Genomic DNA, 19,364 nt, shown 5'->3' on the forward strand with positions numbered 1-19,364 from the left:
TTCAACTTCCTTTGTTGTCCCAGCCATGATTCCTTGAATCACACCTTCTATATATGCATGTATATATTTATTTATCACCCATCCCACCTAGCATTCCTGATCTTGGTTTACCTCTCCTGCTGGATACAGGCACACCTATGTAAATGCAAGAACATTCACTAGGATGAGTAGAAAGTCATAGCCTTCACTGACTGGAAAGACTCTTGGAGGTCATTTGTTCCAGCCTCCTCATGTTGGGAAAATAAAGTGTAAAATCGTTTCAAATGCTTTAAAAGCAGGACACATGGCTGTGCTCTTACCCTTGCGGTGAAGTCCACAGCAGCCGCTCGGTTTAACAGCAACGTGGCTACATTGATGTTTCCATAGTGAGCAGCTATGTGGAGCGGAGTGAAGCCACTCTGTAAAGAAAACACAGCAGACGTTCAATTGATTCCTGCTGGCCTCCGGTCAGACCGGCAAATATCAGAGCCCTGCCCAGATCAAAATGAGGAAGCAAAATATGCTGAGGTCTATGCTTCATTCTGTACTAGGTTTCCATCAGTGCCAATTGCTTGCAGGGTTTCTAATAAACCCCAAACTTATAGGCAGAAGAATAGCCAGGGAGGAACCAAGGGTGGAGACTGAGCAATTTTAGTAATCCAGTAACAGAACTATATAAAAGCCAACATTTCAAAAAATTAAGATAGAGATGACGAGAAAAATCATTATAGCTGATAGCTTGATTAGTACCGCTGTTTTACTACTGATGATAGAATTGTGCATTGAAACTCAAAAGTCAATTACTTTTTATATTTGATACAGATGCAAATTAACCAACAGTAAACGCCAATTTTAATGGCAAAAGCAATTTCGAGGGAAGAGGTACTACCATCAAATTGGTTTTATACAATGGGCGACTGTATTCCATGAAGAATCCACAAGTTAATCTGTTTGTTAGCAAACGCCTGTTCAATAACATATGTTTCTGGATTGTTTATACCAAGGTCATTTTACTTCCTTAAAAATGCTAAAACATGCAGCGATTCACTTAGTCCCCAAAGATTGAAACCTTGTAGGAACTAGATGCATTTCTAATTTGTGAGCAAGCTTCTTAGCCATGCTAGCTATCTCACTGACTCTTGTAGAAGGGTGGGTCATACTGACGCCATTCTGAAATACCTTTCCTTCTGCTGACACCACAGAGGATAAGTGTCATGCACAACCCTAAGAAACCAGTCCTGGATGAGTAGAATGACAGGGTTGTCTGCAGCTTTAGATATAGCTGATAAACATCTAAAGTGTCCAAACTCTTCATCTCACACAGCTCTATTCCAATACCCTTAAGAGTCAAGGATTCCTCATTCTTCTCTTTCAAACACCAGGTTCAGCTGCAGAAAGCCCTGGTAGTCAAACTACTGCTATCTTATCTGGCACATGCTCCTTGGAGGGGAGGAGGGATCGGGGATAAAGCAGGTATCTAGCCTACAGAAGGCGATGCAAAGAAGAAGGGAGAGACATGAGGCAGCAGCACTAAGTAATGGGAAAATGATGATGCAGATATAGACTACACGTATATGCATATATATATGTATATATACCTCTGTTGTTCTATTCACCACCATCTAGGTTAACACATTTGGAAGCAAAGAGGAGGAAAAAATGAACGGTTAGTTCACTATTGGTGATATGGACTGCAGAAAGCTCATGACAGCTAAATAATGAGGATGGAAGCTCTGATGAAAGCACAATAGGCACAGAAAGAAAGCTAGACTGAATGATGGGCTATGCAAAGGCTTGGTCCAAACGCCACGTTTCAGTCACAGAGGCTTTCGGGTACCACACGTCATGATGATGGACATTTTTGGCTGTGGCTCTCTTGCTGCTGGCATGCTCTCCGCAGCTGATCTATGCTCAGTGCCTGGCCTGTCACCTTGCGTATCAAACAGAGGTTGGCTGTGTACACTGTCTTTAGCATTTTGTAATTTTTTGCCCTGATGTTTGAGCTGAAGTGTTGAATAGGTTCCGAAACTATATTCAAAGGAAGGAAATGAGCACTGTATAGAAATTGACTTCTTTTGGGGTGGACTCCCTTTTAGCACGCATGGCTTCCTCAGTCCCAGCTTCTAATGTGAAGGGAGGCTGTGCCTTCAGTGGCTAGCTCGGACACACATTTTTTTCCTCCCTTCAGTGACGTTAAGGGTGTGGCATAAGCTTGCCAAGAGGGAGACCAGCACGGGAAAACTGCACGGCAAGCCCGCGGCCCCCACGCCTCACCTTTGATTCCACATCCGCGTTGCTGTCATTCTGCAGCAGCAGGGCGGCGGCTTTCGTGTCGTCTTTTCTGGCCGCGATATGAAGAGCTGGGAGACGCACTTTTCCTTTGGTGTCATTCTCTAGCAGGAGCGAAACGACTTGGTCATGACCTTGTTGCAAAGCCACTGCCAATGGTGTGAAGCCATCCTGCAAGTAAATGGATGGGTCAAGACTGGCTCCAATCGATATTTTCTTTTTTATGAAATTAACAAATAAGAAGGCAACCAAGTGAACAACCATCAATTTTTGTTTGGGGTTATTAAAGCTAACAACATACTCAAATGGAGAGAAATGTAAAAAGATACGTTCTCTCTCTCTTTCTCTCTGTATGTGTGTGTATGTGTGTGTGCACACATATACACACATACACATACACACAACTGAAGCAAAAACCCCTAAGAACTTTGTAATAAGTTCATGGATTTTGTGTTTTTCCCCCATTAAACAGTAATTTATATCAATTGGGAAAACTTTGAAAATGTACAAAAATATTACATAAAAAAGAAAAAATTGCCATAATATCAACATCCATAAAATAATCTCAGGACTGGGTGGCTCATGCCTGTAATCCCACCACTTTGGGAGGCAGAGGTGGGTGGATCGCTAGAGGTCAGGAGTTCAAGGCCAGCCTGACCAACACGGTGAAACCTAAAAATACAAAAAGTGGCTGGGTACGCTGGATGCCTATATTCCCAGCTATCTGGGAGGCTAACGCAAGAGAAATGCTTGAAGCTGGGAGGTGGAGGTTGCAGTGAGCCGAGACCATGCAACTGCACTCCAGTCTGGGCAACAGTGAGAATCTGTCTACAAAAACAAACAAACAAACAAACAAACAAACAAACAAAAAACTCAGGAACTCATTTAAGTAAGATGTAAAAATTTCCACGGATTTTTAAAAACTGAAATATAGGCCTCTCTGATTGACATTATGGCAACCTTTTCTGTGCCCTGTTGCCTCGCTTATTCCCAGTGCTGTCAGGATACGTGAATTCATGAACTGTGCTCATTGCTTCTTTACGAAAAGCCTATAGAGACTAAGGTCTCGAGAGCTAAGAGAAAGACCTTGGCTTCTGTGACCAGTGAGAGAAGACAACACAAAGACCAGGCAAACATGACGGTATTTATTTTGGTTGTCTTTTTTCTTTTTAAATTTTATTTTAAATTAAAAATTATATCACAAATATAGGATGCAAAGTGATATGACGATTTATGAATACAAGTGGAATGATCAAATCCAGTGAATTAACATCTTCATCACCATAAGTACTTATTTTTCATGGTGAGAACATTTGAACTTTATTCGCTTAGCAATTTTGATATGTACAATACATTATTACTAACTCTGTTAACCAAGTTGTGCAATAGATTTCAAAACAGGTAAAATAAAACCAGAAACTTATTCCTCCTTTCTGACCATTACCTCCTGTCTTCCGACTACTCCCAGTTCCTAGCCTCTGATAACTACCATGTTCGTCCTGGCTTCTATGGATTTGATTAAAACATGACTTCAGAATAAATTCAGACATAAGTGCACACATACATACTCTATACATTTTGAATCTCCCCTTTATGTTACTCTGGGACTTGATAAAGGGGACAGAGCTACAGACTTCACTGCAGTTAATTAATTTGTGGATTACCTAGAGTTGTTGAATGCAGAAAAAACAGCACAGGATAGACAATTCCAAGACTGGCTCAGAAATTGTAATTCCGCAATGTTTTCATTATAATATCATCAAGAGGGCATTTATTTACTTATTTATTTTTACTAGAGAACTGGCATGCAAGTGACTTATGATTTTTATTTGGGTCATGATATTTTATTTCTGTAGTCCTGTGGTACAGAGGAACATTTGGAAAACAATATAGGAGCACGTATGCACCTAGGTCTTCCTAAAACATTCCTTTCAATACTCTTTCCCTTGCTAGAATACAGAGAGAGCCTCTTTTAAATCATTTGATTGAATGCAAATCAGTATACTTATACTCAAGATGTGCAAAACATTGACCCAAAGCACCTACGTGGCATTATTGCTCAGTATCTTCCCCGATAAATCTTTTCTACCAGTGTCTTAATTTTGTACAGACTTAATTCTCTTCTGACACCTGTACTCATGCTATTTCCACAACCCTGAAATGTCCCCTTCCTCTCTCTATGTATATACATCCCATCTCTCCACTATGCTTCAAGATCTGGCTTAAATGCCACCTGTTTCTTTCAACTTTACTACCCAAGACAGCAGGAAAAAGGAAAACAATAACATAACCTATGCATCTAGAAGGATATTCCCAGAAGCCTTAAGAAGGATAACAAGGCCGGGTGCAATGTCTCACTTCTGTAATCCCAGCACTTTGGGAGGCTGAGGAGGGAGGATCACAAGGTCAAGAGATGGAGACCATCCTGGCCAACATAGTGAAACCCCGTCCCTACTAAAATACAAAAATTAGCTGGGTGTGGTGGCACATGCCTGTAGTCCCAGCTACTTGGGAGGCTGAGGCAGAAAAATTGCTTGATCTCAAGAGGCGAAGGTTGCAGTAAGCAGAGATGGTGCCACTGCACTCCAGCCTGGCCACAGAATGAGAATGAGACTCTGTGTCAAAAAAAAAAAAAAAAAAGGGATAGCAAACGCTAACAAACAGGGAAAGACTGGATACATCCAAGATGTCACTAAAATGATATCACAGGTTTACACTTAAAGACAGAAACTTTAGAATATATAAGAAAAGTAGTCTACATATCAATGTAAATAGACATTTTCATTAAGGTACATATATACATATATATAATGTGTACATGTGCAATGTATCTCTAGGAAATGTGTACATAATATGTATATAATGTGTACATGCGTAATGTATCTCTAGGAAAAACAGACTTCTTGCCTTTTATTGTACATTCTCATTTATGTGATGTGTTACTTTTGCAAAAAAAAAAAAAAGAAAATACGCATTGTTTAAATGAGAGTGTGGCAAAAAGAAAATTGTGTTTTAAGATTTAATTTTGCATCGCACTTTAAAAACCTGAACAAAACCTAAGGGGTAAAAATGACAATCCACTTCTGTTGTGAATCCAAACAAAATGGCTACATTTCCACTGAGGTGAATTTTAAAATTCACAGGACCTATACATAAAGGAAACTATTTTGTACCAGAAAATAAACTGCAACTGAACCGATTAGCACTGACAAAAATATGTTTCCTGCATAAGCCAATTAAAGATACAAAGATACCAGCTCTAAGGTGTTGACAGCTAAAATTAGCAGTTCCAGATTTTGTTTTGAAACCAAGTTTAAACAGTGTGGTTTGCTGTGTGTGGTTATTCTTAAGATAAAAATGAGCAGAAAGGAAATATGATACAGGCTACTTGAAGAAAGGGTCCATCCCCTGGTTACCCAAGGAGATCTACTACCTTGTGCAATGTCTGAAACATAATAGATGCTTAATAATTACTCATGAAATAAATGAACAAACAAATTTACTGCATGCTTCAGAATCATAATTAGCAAGAGGAAGATAGATAGATAGAAAAGATATAATATGCAGTACACAGTAGTATAAAAAAGTTTTCAAAACCACAATTATATTGAAGTCTTGCTACACATATACAAGATTTGAAGTGTGCCAGGCTTACTGAACAAAACACACTTGAAAGAATTTGGCAATATACCATTATGTAGTGAATTAAAGATTCTATCAAAAATGTGCTATTTAAAGGATCCTTTAATTGTCCCTTACTGTTTGTTCTGTAAATACAGACTTTTCTATAAATGACACCAATATTATTGCTAATAAGAGTGTCATAGAGTAATTAGAATATCATTTGAATAAAATGTCTTATTTCCTGTTGTTCTCATTCTCTAATACCAATAATCCAAAAGAAGAGAAAAAATTTAAAGGTTCAAACATCTCTAGGTAATTAGGTGTTATTTATACAGCAATATAATAGCAACCTCCTTGAAGACATGAACATCACTTATTAGACACAATATTGTTTTTTCCCGTAAAACTACAAAAATAATCTGAAATTAAATTAATGTAAAGGAGTAAAAGCGTTTAAAATATATATCCTTTGCCAAAAGACTGAAGTAGTGATTTGAAGATCTCACATACTACTTTTCTTTAAGTTAGTTGTAGGGCTTCTTTTTGGGCCTTGAAAACTTCAAAAAGTACTAGAGAGCTCTGAGAGCTATTGGCAATTGGTTTACAAGTTAATTCAAATCTATTAGCAGTAAATTGGGGTTATATTTGCTTCTAAAGGAGAGACAGTGATCTATACATCACAGTATAAAAAAAGAGTACCACACCATCTGTACAAAGACAGATAAGGAATCACTTTCATTAGGTTATTTATATCGCTTAATATTTCCATCCAAAAATGAGGATGGGTTTTCCCTTAGCCAGCAGCCCCTGACTGTCTCTTTCCCCTGTCCACTACGACACAATGTGTGCATCGTACCGTGCTTTGAATAGCTATTCTTGAGTGTGAAGAGAGGCACCGTTCTCTGCCTAGCAAACGTTCTTTTTAGTTTGTTTATAGACAGGCTCTCACTGTTGCCCAGGCTGGAGTGTAGTGACTACTCACGGTGCAACCACACAGCACTGTATCCTCAAACTTCTAGGCTCAAGTGATCATCCCATCTTGGCCTCCTGAGGAGCTGGGGCTACAGGTGTGCACCACTGCACCTGGCTAAATGTTTGTTATTTTGATACCAACCAGTAGTTATTTCTTAACTAGCTTTAAGAATACTATTTTAAAAAATAGCATTCTCATGATAAAAATCCCCTGAAGTATGGATGGGTATAAAATGAAAAAATGAGTATAAAAATCCCCAAGAGTACTGATGTGTATAAAATGATAAAATGAGTATAAAAATCCCCAACAGTACTGATGGGTACACAAAGGCTCCCTCCTAATTCTCAGGGCAAACCACTGATAACAATCTACCATGGACATTTTCTTATATCAGAGGCTTGTCTCATTTTTAACAGTGCTGAATGGCATGTTACTGTATAAATATACAAACATTTATTAACAGGTTTCTTTTCAGTTCCTTTCAAAGCCAAATAGTTCTGAATAAACAGGATTCTTACTGGTGGTATATTTAGATTCTTTCTCTTTTTTTTTTTTTTTTTTTTTTTGAGACAGAGTCTCGCATTGTTGCCCAGGCTGGAGTGCAGTGGCTTGATCTCAGCTCACTGCAATCTCCGCCTCCTAGGTTCAAGCAATTTTCCTGCCTCAGCCTCCCAAGTAGCTGGGACTACAGGCATGTGCCACCATGTTCAGCTAATTTTTTTGTATTTTTAGTAGAGATGGGGTTTCACCATGTTGGCCAGAATGGTCACGCTCTCTTGACCTCGTGATCTGCTCGCCTCGGCCTCCCAAAATGTGGGAATTACAGGCGTGAGCCACCACTCCTGGCTGATTCTTTCTGATTTTTAGAAATTGCTGTTACTAATTGTGTTGACAGATATTCCTGTCTACTATTTTTGCACCCCAATACAAATATATCTATAATATATAGTTTATATATCTGGTATTTCTATAATATAAATTGTTAGAAGTGGAACTGCTAAGTAAAAAGTTTTGTAAATATTAATTTTTGATAGTTACTGCCAAATGTTTTGCAAAAGTGTTGTAACCAATAATCAATTTCACCAGTATTGTAGGAAAGTTCTGGCTTCCTCTCCCTATCAACTTTTTTTTTTTGTCTCATTGACAAATGATAAGTTTTTTTACCTGATTAATAAATATTTCTTTGACTATAAAGGAGGATGAGAATTTTTCATATATTTATGGTTGTTTGCATATCTTTTGTGTGAGCTATCTCTTAATTTATGTAGTGGTTTCCCTAGAAGGTATAATCTCAAAAACTAAGTGAGATTAGATGCAGTTCCTCTATTGCCATCTTTTCTGTGCCACTCAGGGAGCACATCAGCATGAGTAGTGGTTTATAATAAGGATAACCCTGCATCTACTCTAATTCACAGTTTTGTTAGAAATAAAAATACTCATATATTAATCCTTTATTATTAGCAATAGATATTTAGTGACATGCTTAAGTGATTCCAGTCTTCCATCCAGATTAGTTTTAAAAATAAACATTACCTAAGACAGTATCAATGGCTTAAAGAACTATTTTTTAATAATTCGTCTGTTATACACTGCAAAGATTTTTTTTCTTCAAATACCATGTCTATTTAACACTTTAAAATGTGTCATAATTTTGGCTGGGCATGGTGGCTCACACCTGTAATTCCAGCACTTTGGGAGGCCGAGGCAGGTGGATCACAAGGTCAGGAGTTCAAGACCAGCTTGGCCAAGATGGTGAAACCCCATCCCTACTAAAAATATAAAAATTAGCTGGGTGTGGTGGCAAGTGCCTGTAATCCCACCTCCTGGAAGGCTGAGGCAGAAGAATCCCTTGAACCTGGGAGGTGGAGGTTGCAGTAAGCTGAGATTGTGTTACTGCACTCCAGCCTGGGAGACAGAGCAAGACCCTGCCTCAAAAAAAAAAAAAATGTCTAATAGTTTTATTTATAAGTATGAATTAAGTCTCAACTTAAAAAACACACAAATTCAATCATCATAATTAGGTTAACTTAAATTTGGAAAAAAACAATTAAAAGCTAATGTTTTATTGAAATGATAGTTCAAACCAGTTATTCCAAAACAATTATTGCCTCTGCCCATGAGGCAAAATTGTAAGAGACAAAACAGAATTCTCAAGCAAATATGTTAAATATTAAAATATTAGCACAACTATAGCATAGAATCAGGCATTTAAGAACAGAAAAAGTATCTGTGCAACAGAAGATTTTTAAAGATTAAAAGATGAAAGATTTAAAGATTGAAGCATTTGGTAATATATTTCATAAAACTTATGAACCCACACATTAATATACATCTTCAAACGAGATACTAGTAGGAGAAATTCTCAACTCCAGGTTTTCAAAATGCTCTGTAAATATGTAAACTTACCCATAGGGAAAAAAAAACAAAATGACTTACCTCTGTGGCTAGGCTCTGGCTTGCACCATTGTCAAGAAGAAACTTGACAACTTCCAGGTGATTTTCCTGGGCTGCCATATACAATGGCGTGAAACCATTCTGCAAAATAAGAAAAACAATGTTAATCTGCAGCTGGCCAGAGACAATCTATTTTTCCATGATACCAATGATTAATGCTCTAAGAAGTACTCACATGCAATAACTTTAATACTTTCATATAGATATTAATATTTATTAGAAAACCCAAGCACCATCACTGAAGCTAAATTCCTAATTGGTGTAATTTAAAAGTATTTTTTATAATTCATAATTTTAGTATAGATCATAGTTAGTTCATAGTTAATAGTCCAAGTATAATTCAAAGCAATTTGCCCACTTTAAATAAGTACACTCACTTAGTCATCAGCCACTTATTGAGAGCCTACCATGAGTAAGCATGTTACTAGATGCCGTGAGCATATGAAGAAAAACACACTTAGTCATTGTAGCTCCCAAGCCTTAATTATCTGTTTTAAATAAACATGTAATATTTTCACACAAAAGTAAGCATCTGAAGTAGTTTCGACATGGGAATGAATTTATATAAATCTCAAATAGCTTCAAGGTTACCACAGATGTGGTCTTTAGAGCAAAAAAAGAAATGCCAATTTGCATAATGGTATGATTCAATCTAATTCATAGTCTTTTTTGTAGGTTTCCTTCCTTTGTGTTTTTTTTGCCAAGGTATTTTTATGTTCAGAATACATATATCCATACATATTATACATACATACATATACACATATACTTAATTTGTGTGTGTATGTGTGTGCCTCTGAAAAATGCATCAACTCTCAAAGAAATTGGATCCAAGCAAATTAACATGCATATTACATCTTAAGTTTCCTATTAAAAATATGTTGTATATACATGTGTTTTCTAGAAGAATATATTTCATATCTATGAAATACCATACTATTTAAAAATCTTATTGCAAGATATAAACATCAAACAAATTACAGTTTTCAAAATATAATATTTTGTTTTATTATTATTTTGAACAGGGTCTCACTTGTTGCACTGTCTCAAAATAATAATAATAAAAAATAAAAAAGAGTGGAGTGTAGTGGTGCGATCACAGCTCATTGCAGCCTGAATTTCTTCGGTTCAAACGATCCTTCGGCCTCAACCTCCCAAGTAGCTGGGGCTACAGGCATGCACCACCACATCGAGCTAATTTTTTTATTTTTAAATATTTTTTATAGAGATTGGGTCTCCCTGTGTCACCCAGAATGATCTTGAACTCCTGAGCTTAAGCCATCTGCCTGCCTCGGCCTCCCAAAGTGCAAAATTACAATTGTGAGCCACCACACCGAGCCAGTAAATTACTTTCTAATACACTTTTCAAAATCCAATTCTATTTAACCGAATATTCTAAAAATTTTATTGTATACATGGTGCAATTTCAAAGACTAAGAGTAAATATATTCTAAACTACAATGTTAGCGAATATTCAAACTTTTGTGACAAAAAGATTTAGGTTCATTATTATAAATATCAACTACTATATGATTACCTTACTTATCCATAAGTTCAGCCTCTGGTGAACACACTGCTTTTGGCTTATAACTGAGAACTAGAAAGTAAAGTTACAAAGATCCTTGAGCAGATAAATTTGATGCCACATAACAAATCCACCATGGCTGTGCACTTATCAGAGTTCCTCTATTCTACTTCCTCTATTTGGCACACAATTGTAACAAGTTAGGTGATCTGGTTGCCAAGCTCCAGATTAGAAACACAAAATTAGAGGTAGTGAAATGCAACATCACATTCAATCTTCTTGTTTTTAAATTGTCTACCTGATAATATCTCTGGAACCCATGGTTACTCTGTTCTATCATGAAAGATTCTAACACATTTAAACATGAAGCATGGAGTACTTGGAACACTGTGTGTGTGTGTGTGTGTGTGTGTGTGTGTGTGTGTGTGTGTGTCCATAGGCGCGCGTGTGTGCGTGTGTGTGTCTATAGGTGTGTGTGGGTGTGTGTCCATAGGCCTGTGTGGCTTTCATCTCTGTCCCTCTTCCCAGCACTATGAGTGAAACTGAAAGGGAGTTTAGGATTACCCTCATCATATTGCTATTTTCTCATTTTCTAATTAGACCAAAATGAAAGGTCATTACATCCTTAGTTAAATTTTTTTTTTTTTTTGAGACGGAGTTTCGCTCTTGTTACCCAGGCTGGAGTGCAATGGCGCGATCTCGGCTCACCGCAACCTCCGCCTCCTGGGTTCAGGCAATTCTCCTGCCTCAGCCTCCTGAGTAGCTGGGATTACAGGCACGTGCCACCATGCCCAGCTGATTTTTTTGTATTTTTAGTAGAGACGGGGTTTCACCATGTTGACCAGGATGGTCTCGATCTCTTGACCAGGATGGTCTCAATCTCTTGACCTCGTGATCCACCCGCCTCGGCCTCCCAAAGTGCTGGGATTACAGGCTTGAGCCACCGTGCCCGGCCTTAGTTAAATATTTTTTAAGCAACAAAACAAAAAAGAAAAGAAAGGCCAAAACCAGTTGGCTTTTTCTCATAGCTAAACTAAGTACTAAGTGTCTATCTTCCCTCATCCAGTGCTCTCTTTGAATGCTGAAACTTCGAGAGGGCAAGTTCAGATTTTTAGGGGTAAAGTTTTGTTTTTTTTTTTTTAATAGTTCCAAAATAAATGTTGTCCTCTCAGACATAAACATCAATAAGAACATAAATATCAATAAGCTATTTATGTCACGGCAAGTAATGCCAGTTCATTCTCAGCTTCAGGGTGGAGGTCTGCTTTGGTGCAAGACTGCTAAGACACACTAGTCTATCCACACATGTCTGGCTCTAGTAGGTGTCCATTGTTGTCACGGTTTCCTTCCAGAACCAACCATTTCAGGATCCATGAAGAAAGCCCAGACTCAGGCACTGGGTTTTAAGGTAATTCTTTCTTACAGACCTGGAGCTTCTAAAGAGTTATTCTTAAGCAGTACAACTCTGAAATCATTCCACATGTCTTGTTTTACAATGACAGAAACTGAGATGCACAGAATTGGGATTATGTAGAAACGCTTGCAGACACGAGTCACAGAAAGATGTACCCCTGTAATTAACTTTTTTCCATAAGAGCTTTCTGCCTTCTTTTAGAGTACTTGCCATCCTAAGATTATTACCTGAGAGTTGATCATTTTCTGAATGGTCAAATCCTTGCTTGTTTTTTGATTTTTTAAATATTTATTGATATATAATTTGCATGTCATAAAGCGCACCTTTTTAAAGTGTGCAATTTCGTGGCTTTAAGTATATTCATAAAATTGGGCAACCCTTCTATCTAATTCTAGAACATTTTCATCATCCTAAAAAGAAGCCCTATACTCCTTAGTAATCACTCCCCGTTTCCTCCTAGTAACCACTAATGCACTTTCTGTCTCTATGGTTTTGTCTATTCTGGTTATTCTATATAAACATAATCATACAATATCTGTCCTTGAAGGGTCTTATGCTATTTCTTTCATTTTTTTAAAGAGATAGTGATATGGTTTGGCTGTGTCCCCACCCAAATCTCACCTTGAATTGTAATAATCCCCACATATCAAGGGCAAGGCCAGGTAGAGATCATTGAAACATGGGGCAGTTTCCTCCATACTGTTCTTGGAGTGAATAAATCTCATGAGATCTGATGGTTTTATAAATGGGAGTTCCCCTGCACAAGCTCTCTTGCCTGCCAGCATGTATAGCATGACCTTGCTCCTTATTTGCTTTCCACCATGATTGTGAGGCCTCCCCAGCCATGTGGAACTGTGAGTCAATTAAACCTCTTCTTCATAAATTACCCAGTCTTGGGTATATCTTTATTAGCAGCATGAGAACAGACTAATATAGATAGGGTCTTGTTCTTACCACCCAGCCCGGTGTGTAGTGGTATGATCATAGCTCAATGTAGCCTTAACCTGGGCTCAAGTGATCCTCCAGCCTTAGCTTCCTGAGTAACTAGAACTATAGGCATGCACCACCGCATCTGGGTAACTTTTTAATTTTAATTTTTATTTTTGTGGAAACAGGGTCTCACTATGTTGCTGAGGCTAGTCTCAAACTCTAGCCTCAAGTGATCCTCCTGCTTTGGCCTTCCAAAGTGCTAGGACTGCAGACGTGAGCATGGTGCGTGGCCTTCTTATGCTACTTCTGCTCTCTATACTGATAAAATGCTTTTGTTGAGTCTCTCATGGTGGAAATTTCAATTTTAGAGTGGTCATTTGTAGAGTGTGGGTGCTTATTTTATTTTGCTTTAGTTTCTGTCACCAGCCCTCATACCCATTTCCCCTTCAGGAAAATGTCACCCCTATTTTCTTTTAGAGAATTACTTCTTCCCAGTATGCAGACAGGACTTGTCTTGGATGGACTGAGACAAATGAGCTTGCCCTTCATTAACTACAGAGTAGACACACATGCAGGCTATCTTCTGTTTTCTCGTTTAGGTCCACCCTTGATTGACCTGTAGGAACCAGGTCAGAGGGCAGCCCTACTCTCTTGCTTCTCACTATGTTCTCCTACTCTCCACCCCAGCTATGGGGTTTCCAAAGCTTTCTGAAAGCTTCTTTAGCTTTCTATTTTCTGTGTTCCCCAAGCAATTTCAATAAATTTCCTCTTGTGCTTAAGTTAATTTCTGTTCCTTTAATTCAAATAACACCCCAAATTACAAATTTTATGTCTCAAGAAATGGTCACGACATGAGAACACATACACATGCCATTTAGTTATGATTCTAGAGAGAAAATCAGAAGTGTCCTTTGGAAAGGGCAAATAAAAATACTGCCATCGCTCCCCAGCTCAAAGAGGCTTGAGACATCCTTAACTCAATGTGTTGTCATTAGACAACCTACAACCATAACTGTTCGCGCGTGGATTGGGAGCATGGTCAGATTTCAAAATAACGGAAAAAAGTATACCACTGTCTTTATAGTAATTTCCTAATTTAGAACATTTCCAAAACAAAGCTAGCTAAAAAGGAATATACGGGTGCCCAATTTGCATTTTCTTTTCTGTGGCAACAACAAATTAAATTCTCTAAAGGCAGAGCAGCTTAGATGGAGTGAGTATGCTATTTGAAGACTGATTTTATCCAATATATTCAATACCTTCTGCTCCGAATGTTTATAGTGGTGCTATTATAAGCATGTAAATCTGCAGACTTATAATTTTGTAGATAGTACTAAGGCATGCTATCTAATACACACCAAAATAAAAAAAAAATAAAATAGTAAGTATTCCCATGATTTCACTTGGGGAAGGTCTTACATTTCATCCATGAAGTTTTTCTATTCATTCTAGTTTTCTATGGCTAGCCTTTGCACCTTAATTAAGTGCTGTTCTTAATTAAGATGTTAAGGGTATGGTGAAAGATTTGCATTGATTCCTATACGTTACTAATTTTCGTGAAAGTCAGTTAGATTAGGGGTGCAATGTAAGGTCACAAAGGTTCAATCTGAACCATACCCAAAGTCCCATGCTTATACTGTCTAACTTTGTCAGGATCAAACTGTCCCACCATAGGGAATATCAGAGTACCCAGAAAGACCAAGGAGGCACTGGCTAACTTAAAGGCTGTTACCTTTGCTAATACCAGCATGAAAATCCATTCATTTAAAATACTTTGGCAGTTAGAATGTTACTGGAAACAGACGTTGCTTCTTTATACATTCAGTTGGTGCTTTGTATCATAAAGACAGAGAAAGAGGGAAGAGTGGGGGATGTCCTTTGTGCAATTTGAGATTTTTCAACAGCAAACATTTTTAATCATTGTTGATCTATCCAGTATAAAGTATTAAGGATTTAATAACAGAATTCCTTATTATCACAATTTAGTCAACTCAATTTCTTTCTCAGAGTAGGACTCAATGATGACTGGAATGTTAAGTAATAAAAGAAAGGGTTGACTTGTTAGGACCTAAGATCAAGGCAGTGACAAAAATTACCTTAAAATCTATAAATTCCTGGTTTATAAAGCCTTAGTTTTTAAGATGAGAACTTTATATTCCCCAATGTCATTTTTATGTTTAAGATGAGAATTTTTATAATGAAGAGTAAGGGGCTCTTTTTACACTATATTTTGTTAGCTATTAAATATTGCCTATGGGTTAAAATTTTATGTCAATAGTGATGCTGTCTTTCCTGAATATTATTATTTCTGTACTGTTTTATGGCTGCTGCCTGAATGGAATTGACATCATTCCTTGTTACTCTTTATAAAAGCTTCTACTGAAGAGTTGTTACCAGGAATTATCATAAAAACTCCTTTCCTTCCCATGTTTATCTCATTACTTATTCCATCCACAGAACAAAATCAGAAGGCATATGAGGGCAGGTGTCCAGATGAAGGGGGAAATGCTTTGCTGTGCAATGTGTGGCTGGTAATTTCAAGCACAACTGTAAGTAACAGGGAATTTCACATGTTCTTCTCCCTTACTGCATCATCAGTGTGGAATGTGTATAAATTCAAATCAGAACTGATTAGGATTTTATTTCAACTGCAGCTTCTCCCAAACACTGCAGAGTCAGTTTAAAACTATGGCTATTATTCAATAGTGGATGTGATGTTTGAAAGAAGGAGGTCTATTTTTCCCCTGCCTTGAGAAAATAAAAGAAATGAATATGGATTAAAGAGTTTTCCCTTTTCCCACTATCTCAGAGCTTAAAACTACCTAGCCTTATTTCAGTAAAATATTATTGGAGTATTTTTTAAAATTCATTTAAAAGCATGATGCTTCTATTGTAGTCATCTGGTCTGTATCTCTCTCAAAGTACCATACTTGTTGCTATTCAGTTTTATATTATTCCTTTCTGGAAAAGCATTATTACTCCAAGGGAACTCTCCTAGGGAATCAGAAGAATTGGCATAGATCATGTAACAAAGGCCAAACCACAGGAAACTAGAATGAATTTAGAGTAAATACACAAGAACTATGCAGTTGGGAGCACTATGAAGTTCCTTTTCTCAGACTCTGCCATTTTATGGCATCAGAGCTGTCATTGCTATGTCTGTAGTAAACACGGGAGGAAGTCACTGCAATTCTGTGAACCCATAAAACACAGGACACTTTTGATATCAAAAGATAATTAGTACTAGAAAAGCATGGTAAAACCAAGTGCATTTACAATGGAGAGCAAAAGGCCGTAGTAAATAATTTTTAAAAAAAGTTTGATTCAGATTTACTCTTAAAAAACTGGAAATCATAAAAATAGGTTTATATGATTTAATATAATACAGATTATAACTGCATTCATGTATAAGTTCGCAGAATGAGCAAAGACTAAACCAAGTGTTACTTTTTTCCCAACAAAATGATATATGTTGAAATTCTTCACTTTTTAATTTTCATAGCATAAGAAAAAAGACGTATTGCAAGAAGTATTTGCCATCTAAAGATCTCACTTAAGTTTTGGTCTTCATTTAATCTACGCATTTTCAAATCATTCTTCTACGAAGCAGCTATCAGGAAATCATCCTAACTTTTCACATGCTTCCTAGCCTGATGCTGCCAGAGTGCTACGTACGCACAGCTCAGCTGCCTACCCAGAAGTTCTCCAATATCACTTTCCCTGACTTCAGGACATCTAGTGTCTTTGTCAAAACTTGCAGTTTTGTTCTACAATCAATTTGCTCAATATCCAACACCCCTGTGGAGACACTGACAAATAGTGATGGAAGTCAGCATTTGGCTGGAAGGAAAGTCTGAGTGGGAACCGGTTTAAAATGCAGCCATGTCCTTAGTGAATATTTTTGCATTATGATGATATTTGCTTTCCTACCTGACCTGTCTGTGGGGACCCAAATAATGAATACTTGAATAACGAGATATGTTTAAACAAAATAAAGTTAATTCTTTTAGACTCAAAGTCTATCAAATGATAAGCTATTGGTGTTCCTCTTAGAAATTCAGGAAAGACCATGTAAGATTTATAGGGACACCTATGTTCATTACAAATAATCTGAAAAGTTTTAAATTTGAGGACTCTTAAAGTTCCTTCTGACTTTAAAAAAAAAAATCTGTTTCAGACAGCAACAAAGATACTTTAGTTATAAGGAGGAATTAAGGATATTCTCCCCTTTCCCAAATAGATAAAATGCTGATATATTTTGAAATTTTAAGAACATTTCCTTATTTATAGGCATCTTTATTTCTTTCGTAGGTTAATAAATACTGAGATTGAACCTAAGCTAGCATCATAAAATAGTGTAAGACCCTGCATTACAGATACTTTTTAAACATTTGCATCTATGACTGGTATCTTTTATAGACAGACCACTTTAAAAATCTCTGTCTCTCACTTACATATTGCAAATGAGAATACATGTGATTTTAAATAATCTGCAATAATTTAACTTTTTTTTTTTTTTTTTTTTTTTTTGAGACATAGTCTTGCTCTGTCACACAGGCTGGAGTTACAGTGGTGCAATCTTGGCTCACTACAACCTCCGCCTCCTGGGTTTAAGTGATTCTTGTGCCTCAGCCTCCCAAATAGCTGGGATTACAGGCATGTGCCACCATGCCAGGCTAATTTTGTGTGTGTATGTGTGTGTGTGTGTGTGTGTGTGTGTGTGTTTAGTACAGACAGTGTTTCACCACATTGGCCAGGCTGGTCTCAAACTCCTGGCCTCAAGAGATCTGTCCACCTTTGCCTTCTGAAATGTGCAATAATATAACTGTTTTAAATATAGTTCTTAAGCATTGTGTTCTTAGAGGATACATGAACTAAGCGAGCAACTGACCCAAAGAATATTGTTTGTAAATTGTAACAGAATGTCTATGCATGGAGTTGTACGCTTACCTGAGATTGTGCGTTGACATTGGCTCCATTTGTAACCAAGACTTTTACTACCTCTGCTTGCCCAGCCAAAGATGCAATGTGCAATGCTGTGTTTCCTTTCTGGAAAATGAAAATCAAGATATATCAACTCACTGATCTATTGAATTTTTCTGTTATCCTCAAAGAGAACAAATTTGACAAATATGAGAGTTGTGCCCTAATTCTTACTGAGGGCTGAATTCTCATAGAACATGGCAAGTGGTACCAACAGCATTCGATATGTGATACTGACCTTCGTAGCTGCGTCCACATTGGCTTCTCTCTGTAGCAGCTCAGAAACAACTTCTACATGGCCTTCTTTGGAAGCAAGATGGAGAGCATTCAACCCATTCTGATCAAAAGCAAAGGAAAAGCTTTACTCAGCAGGTTGAAAATAGAGCAGTAAACAACCTACCAAGAACTCCTGAGAGTTGGTAGGAGTCCTACCTAATGATTTAGGTAGGAAAATGTCCTACCTAAATGTAATGTCCTACCTAATGATCACTTGCATGTGCAGGAACTTGAATTAGGAGTCAAAGTACTTGAAAACTACATGGGTTGTTCTGTTATCATCATTTACTAAATTTTAGAAATTAACTAAGGGACATATGCCTACATTTCTGAATGTTCTTCTAACAGAGCAGAGAATAATTTGACAATGACAAGCTGACAAAATTCAATGGAAAAAAAATCTCACATACAAAAAAGAAAGAAGTTTTTAAGGAGTTTAAAGTCTGGACTTTTAGAATTTTAAGTAAAACATTCAATAATAACTCCCACTAACCTGATTGCAAATGTTGATGTCAACTCCATTTTTTATGTAGTCGAGGGCCTTTTCAAGGTGTCCAGCTCGAGCTGCTCTTAAGTAACTTGCGTTGGCATCAGACTAAAATAAAAAAGAGAAACATTTTGATGAAAAATGAAGCTAATCTGCATGTTTATAAACTATCCAGCTTAGGGTCCAAACTAAAATAATTGAGCTCTTTTATTTCTAACATGGAAACATGAACAAAAGTTCTTTGTAAAAGAACCAAGAAAAGGGCAAATTTTTTAAAAGTTATTTTTGATGGTACAGGATTACCCCTTGTGTGATGTCACAATTCATTCTGAACTGCGAGAGAAAATTACCTATAATGTATAGGCATCTTAAATCAACACACTATTTCCAGAGAGAAAACAGAAATTCAATTACTTATTGATAATTACAT

At 37.2% G+C, this 19,364-nt stretch overlaps 1 protein-coding gene across 5 annotated transcripts in view; it reads right to left on the bottom strand.

Moving 5' to 3' along the window:
* The window catches only part of ANK3 (ankyrin 3), a 698,348-nt gene that overhangs the window by 238,602 nt on the left and 440,382 nt on the right, over positions 1–19,364 (bottom strand). For 4 of the 5 annotated variants that reach the window (XM_074382265.1, XM_074382263.1, XM_074382262.1 and 1 more), the window contains 6 exons: positions 18,941–19,042; positions 18,410–18,508; positions 18,139–18,237; positions 9,302–9,400; positions 2,254–2,439; positions 300–398 (listed from right to left, as the gene is read on the bottom strand). In XM_074382265.1, coding sequence (XP_074238366.1) covers positions 300–398; positions 2,254–2,439; positions 9,302–9,400; positions 18,139–18,237; positions 18,410–18,508; positions 18,941–19,042 — 684 coding nt within the window. Of the gene's footprint in view, positions 1–299; positions 399–1,577; positions 1,602–2,253; positions 2,440–9,301; positions 9,401–18,138; positions 18,238–18,409; positions 18,509–18,940; positions 19,043–19,364 lie in introns of all 5 variants that reach the window. The other variant, XM_074382261.1, reaches the window with a different exon arrangement.

This window comes from Saimiri boliviensis, chromosome 12 (assembly GCF_048565385.1).
Source record: "Saimiri boliviensis isolate mSaiBol1 chromosome 12, mSaiBol1.pri, whole genome shotgun sequence".
Taxonomy (NCBI): domain Eukaryota; kingdom Metazoa; phylum Chordata; class Mammalia; order Primates; family Cebidae; genus Saimiri; species Saimiri boliviensis.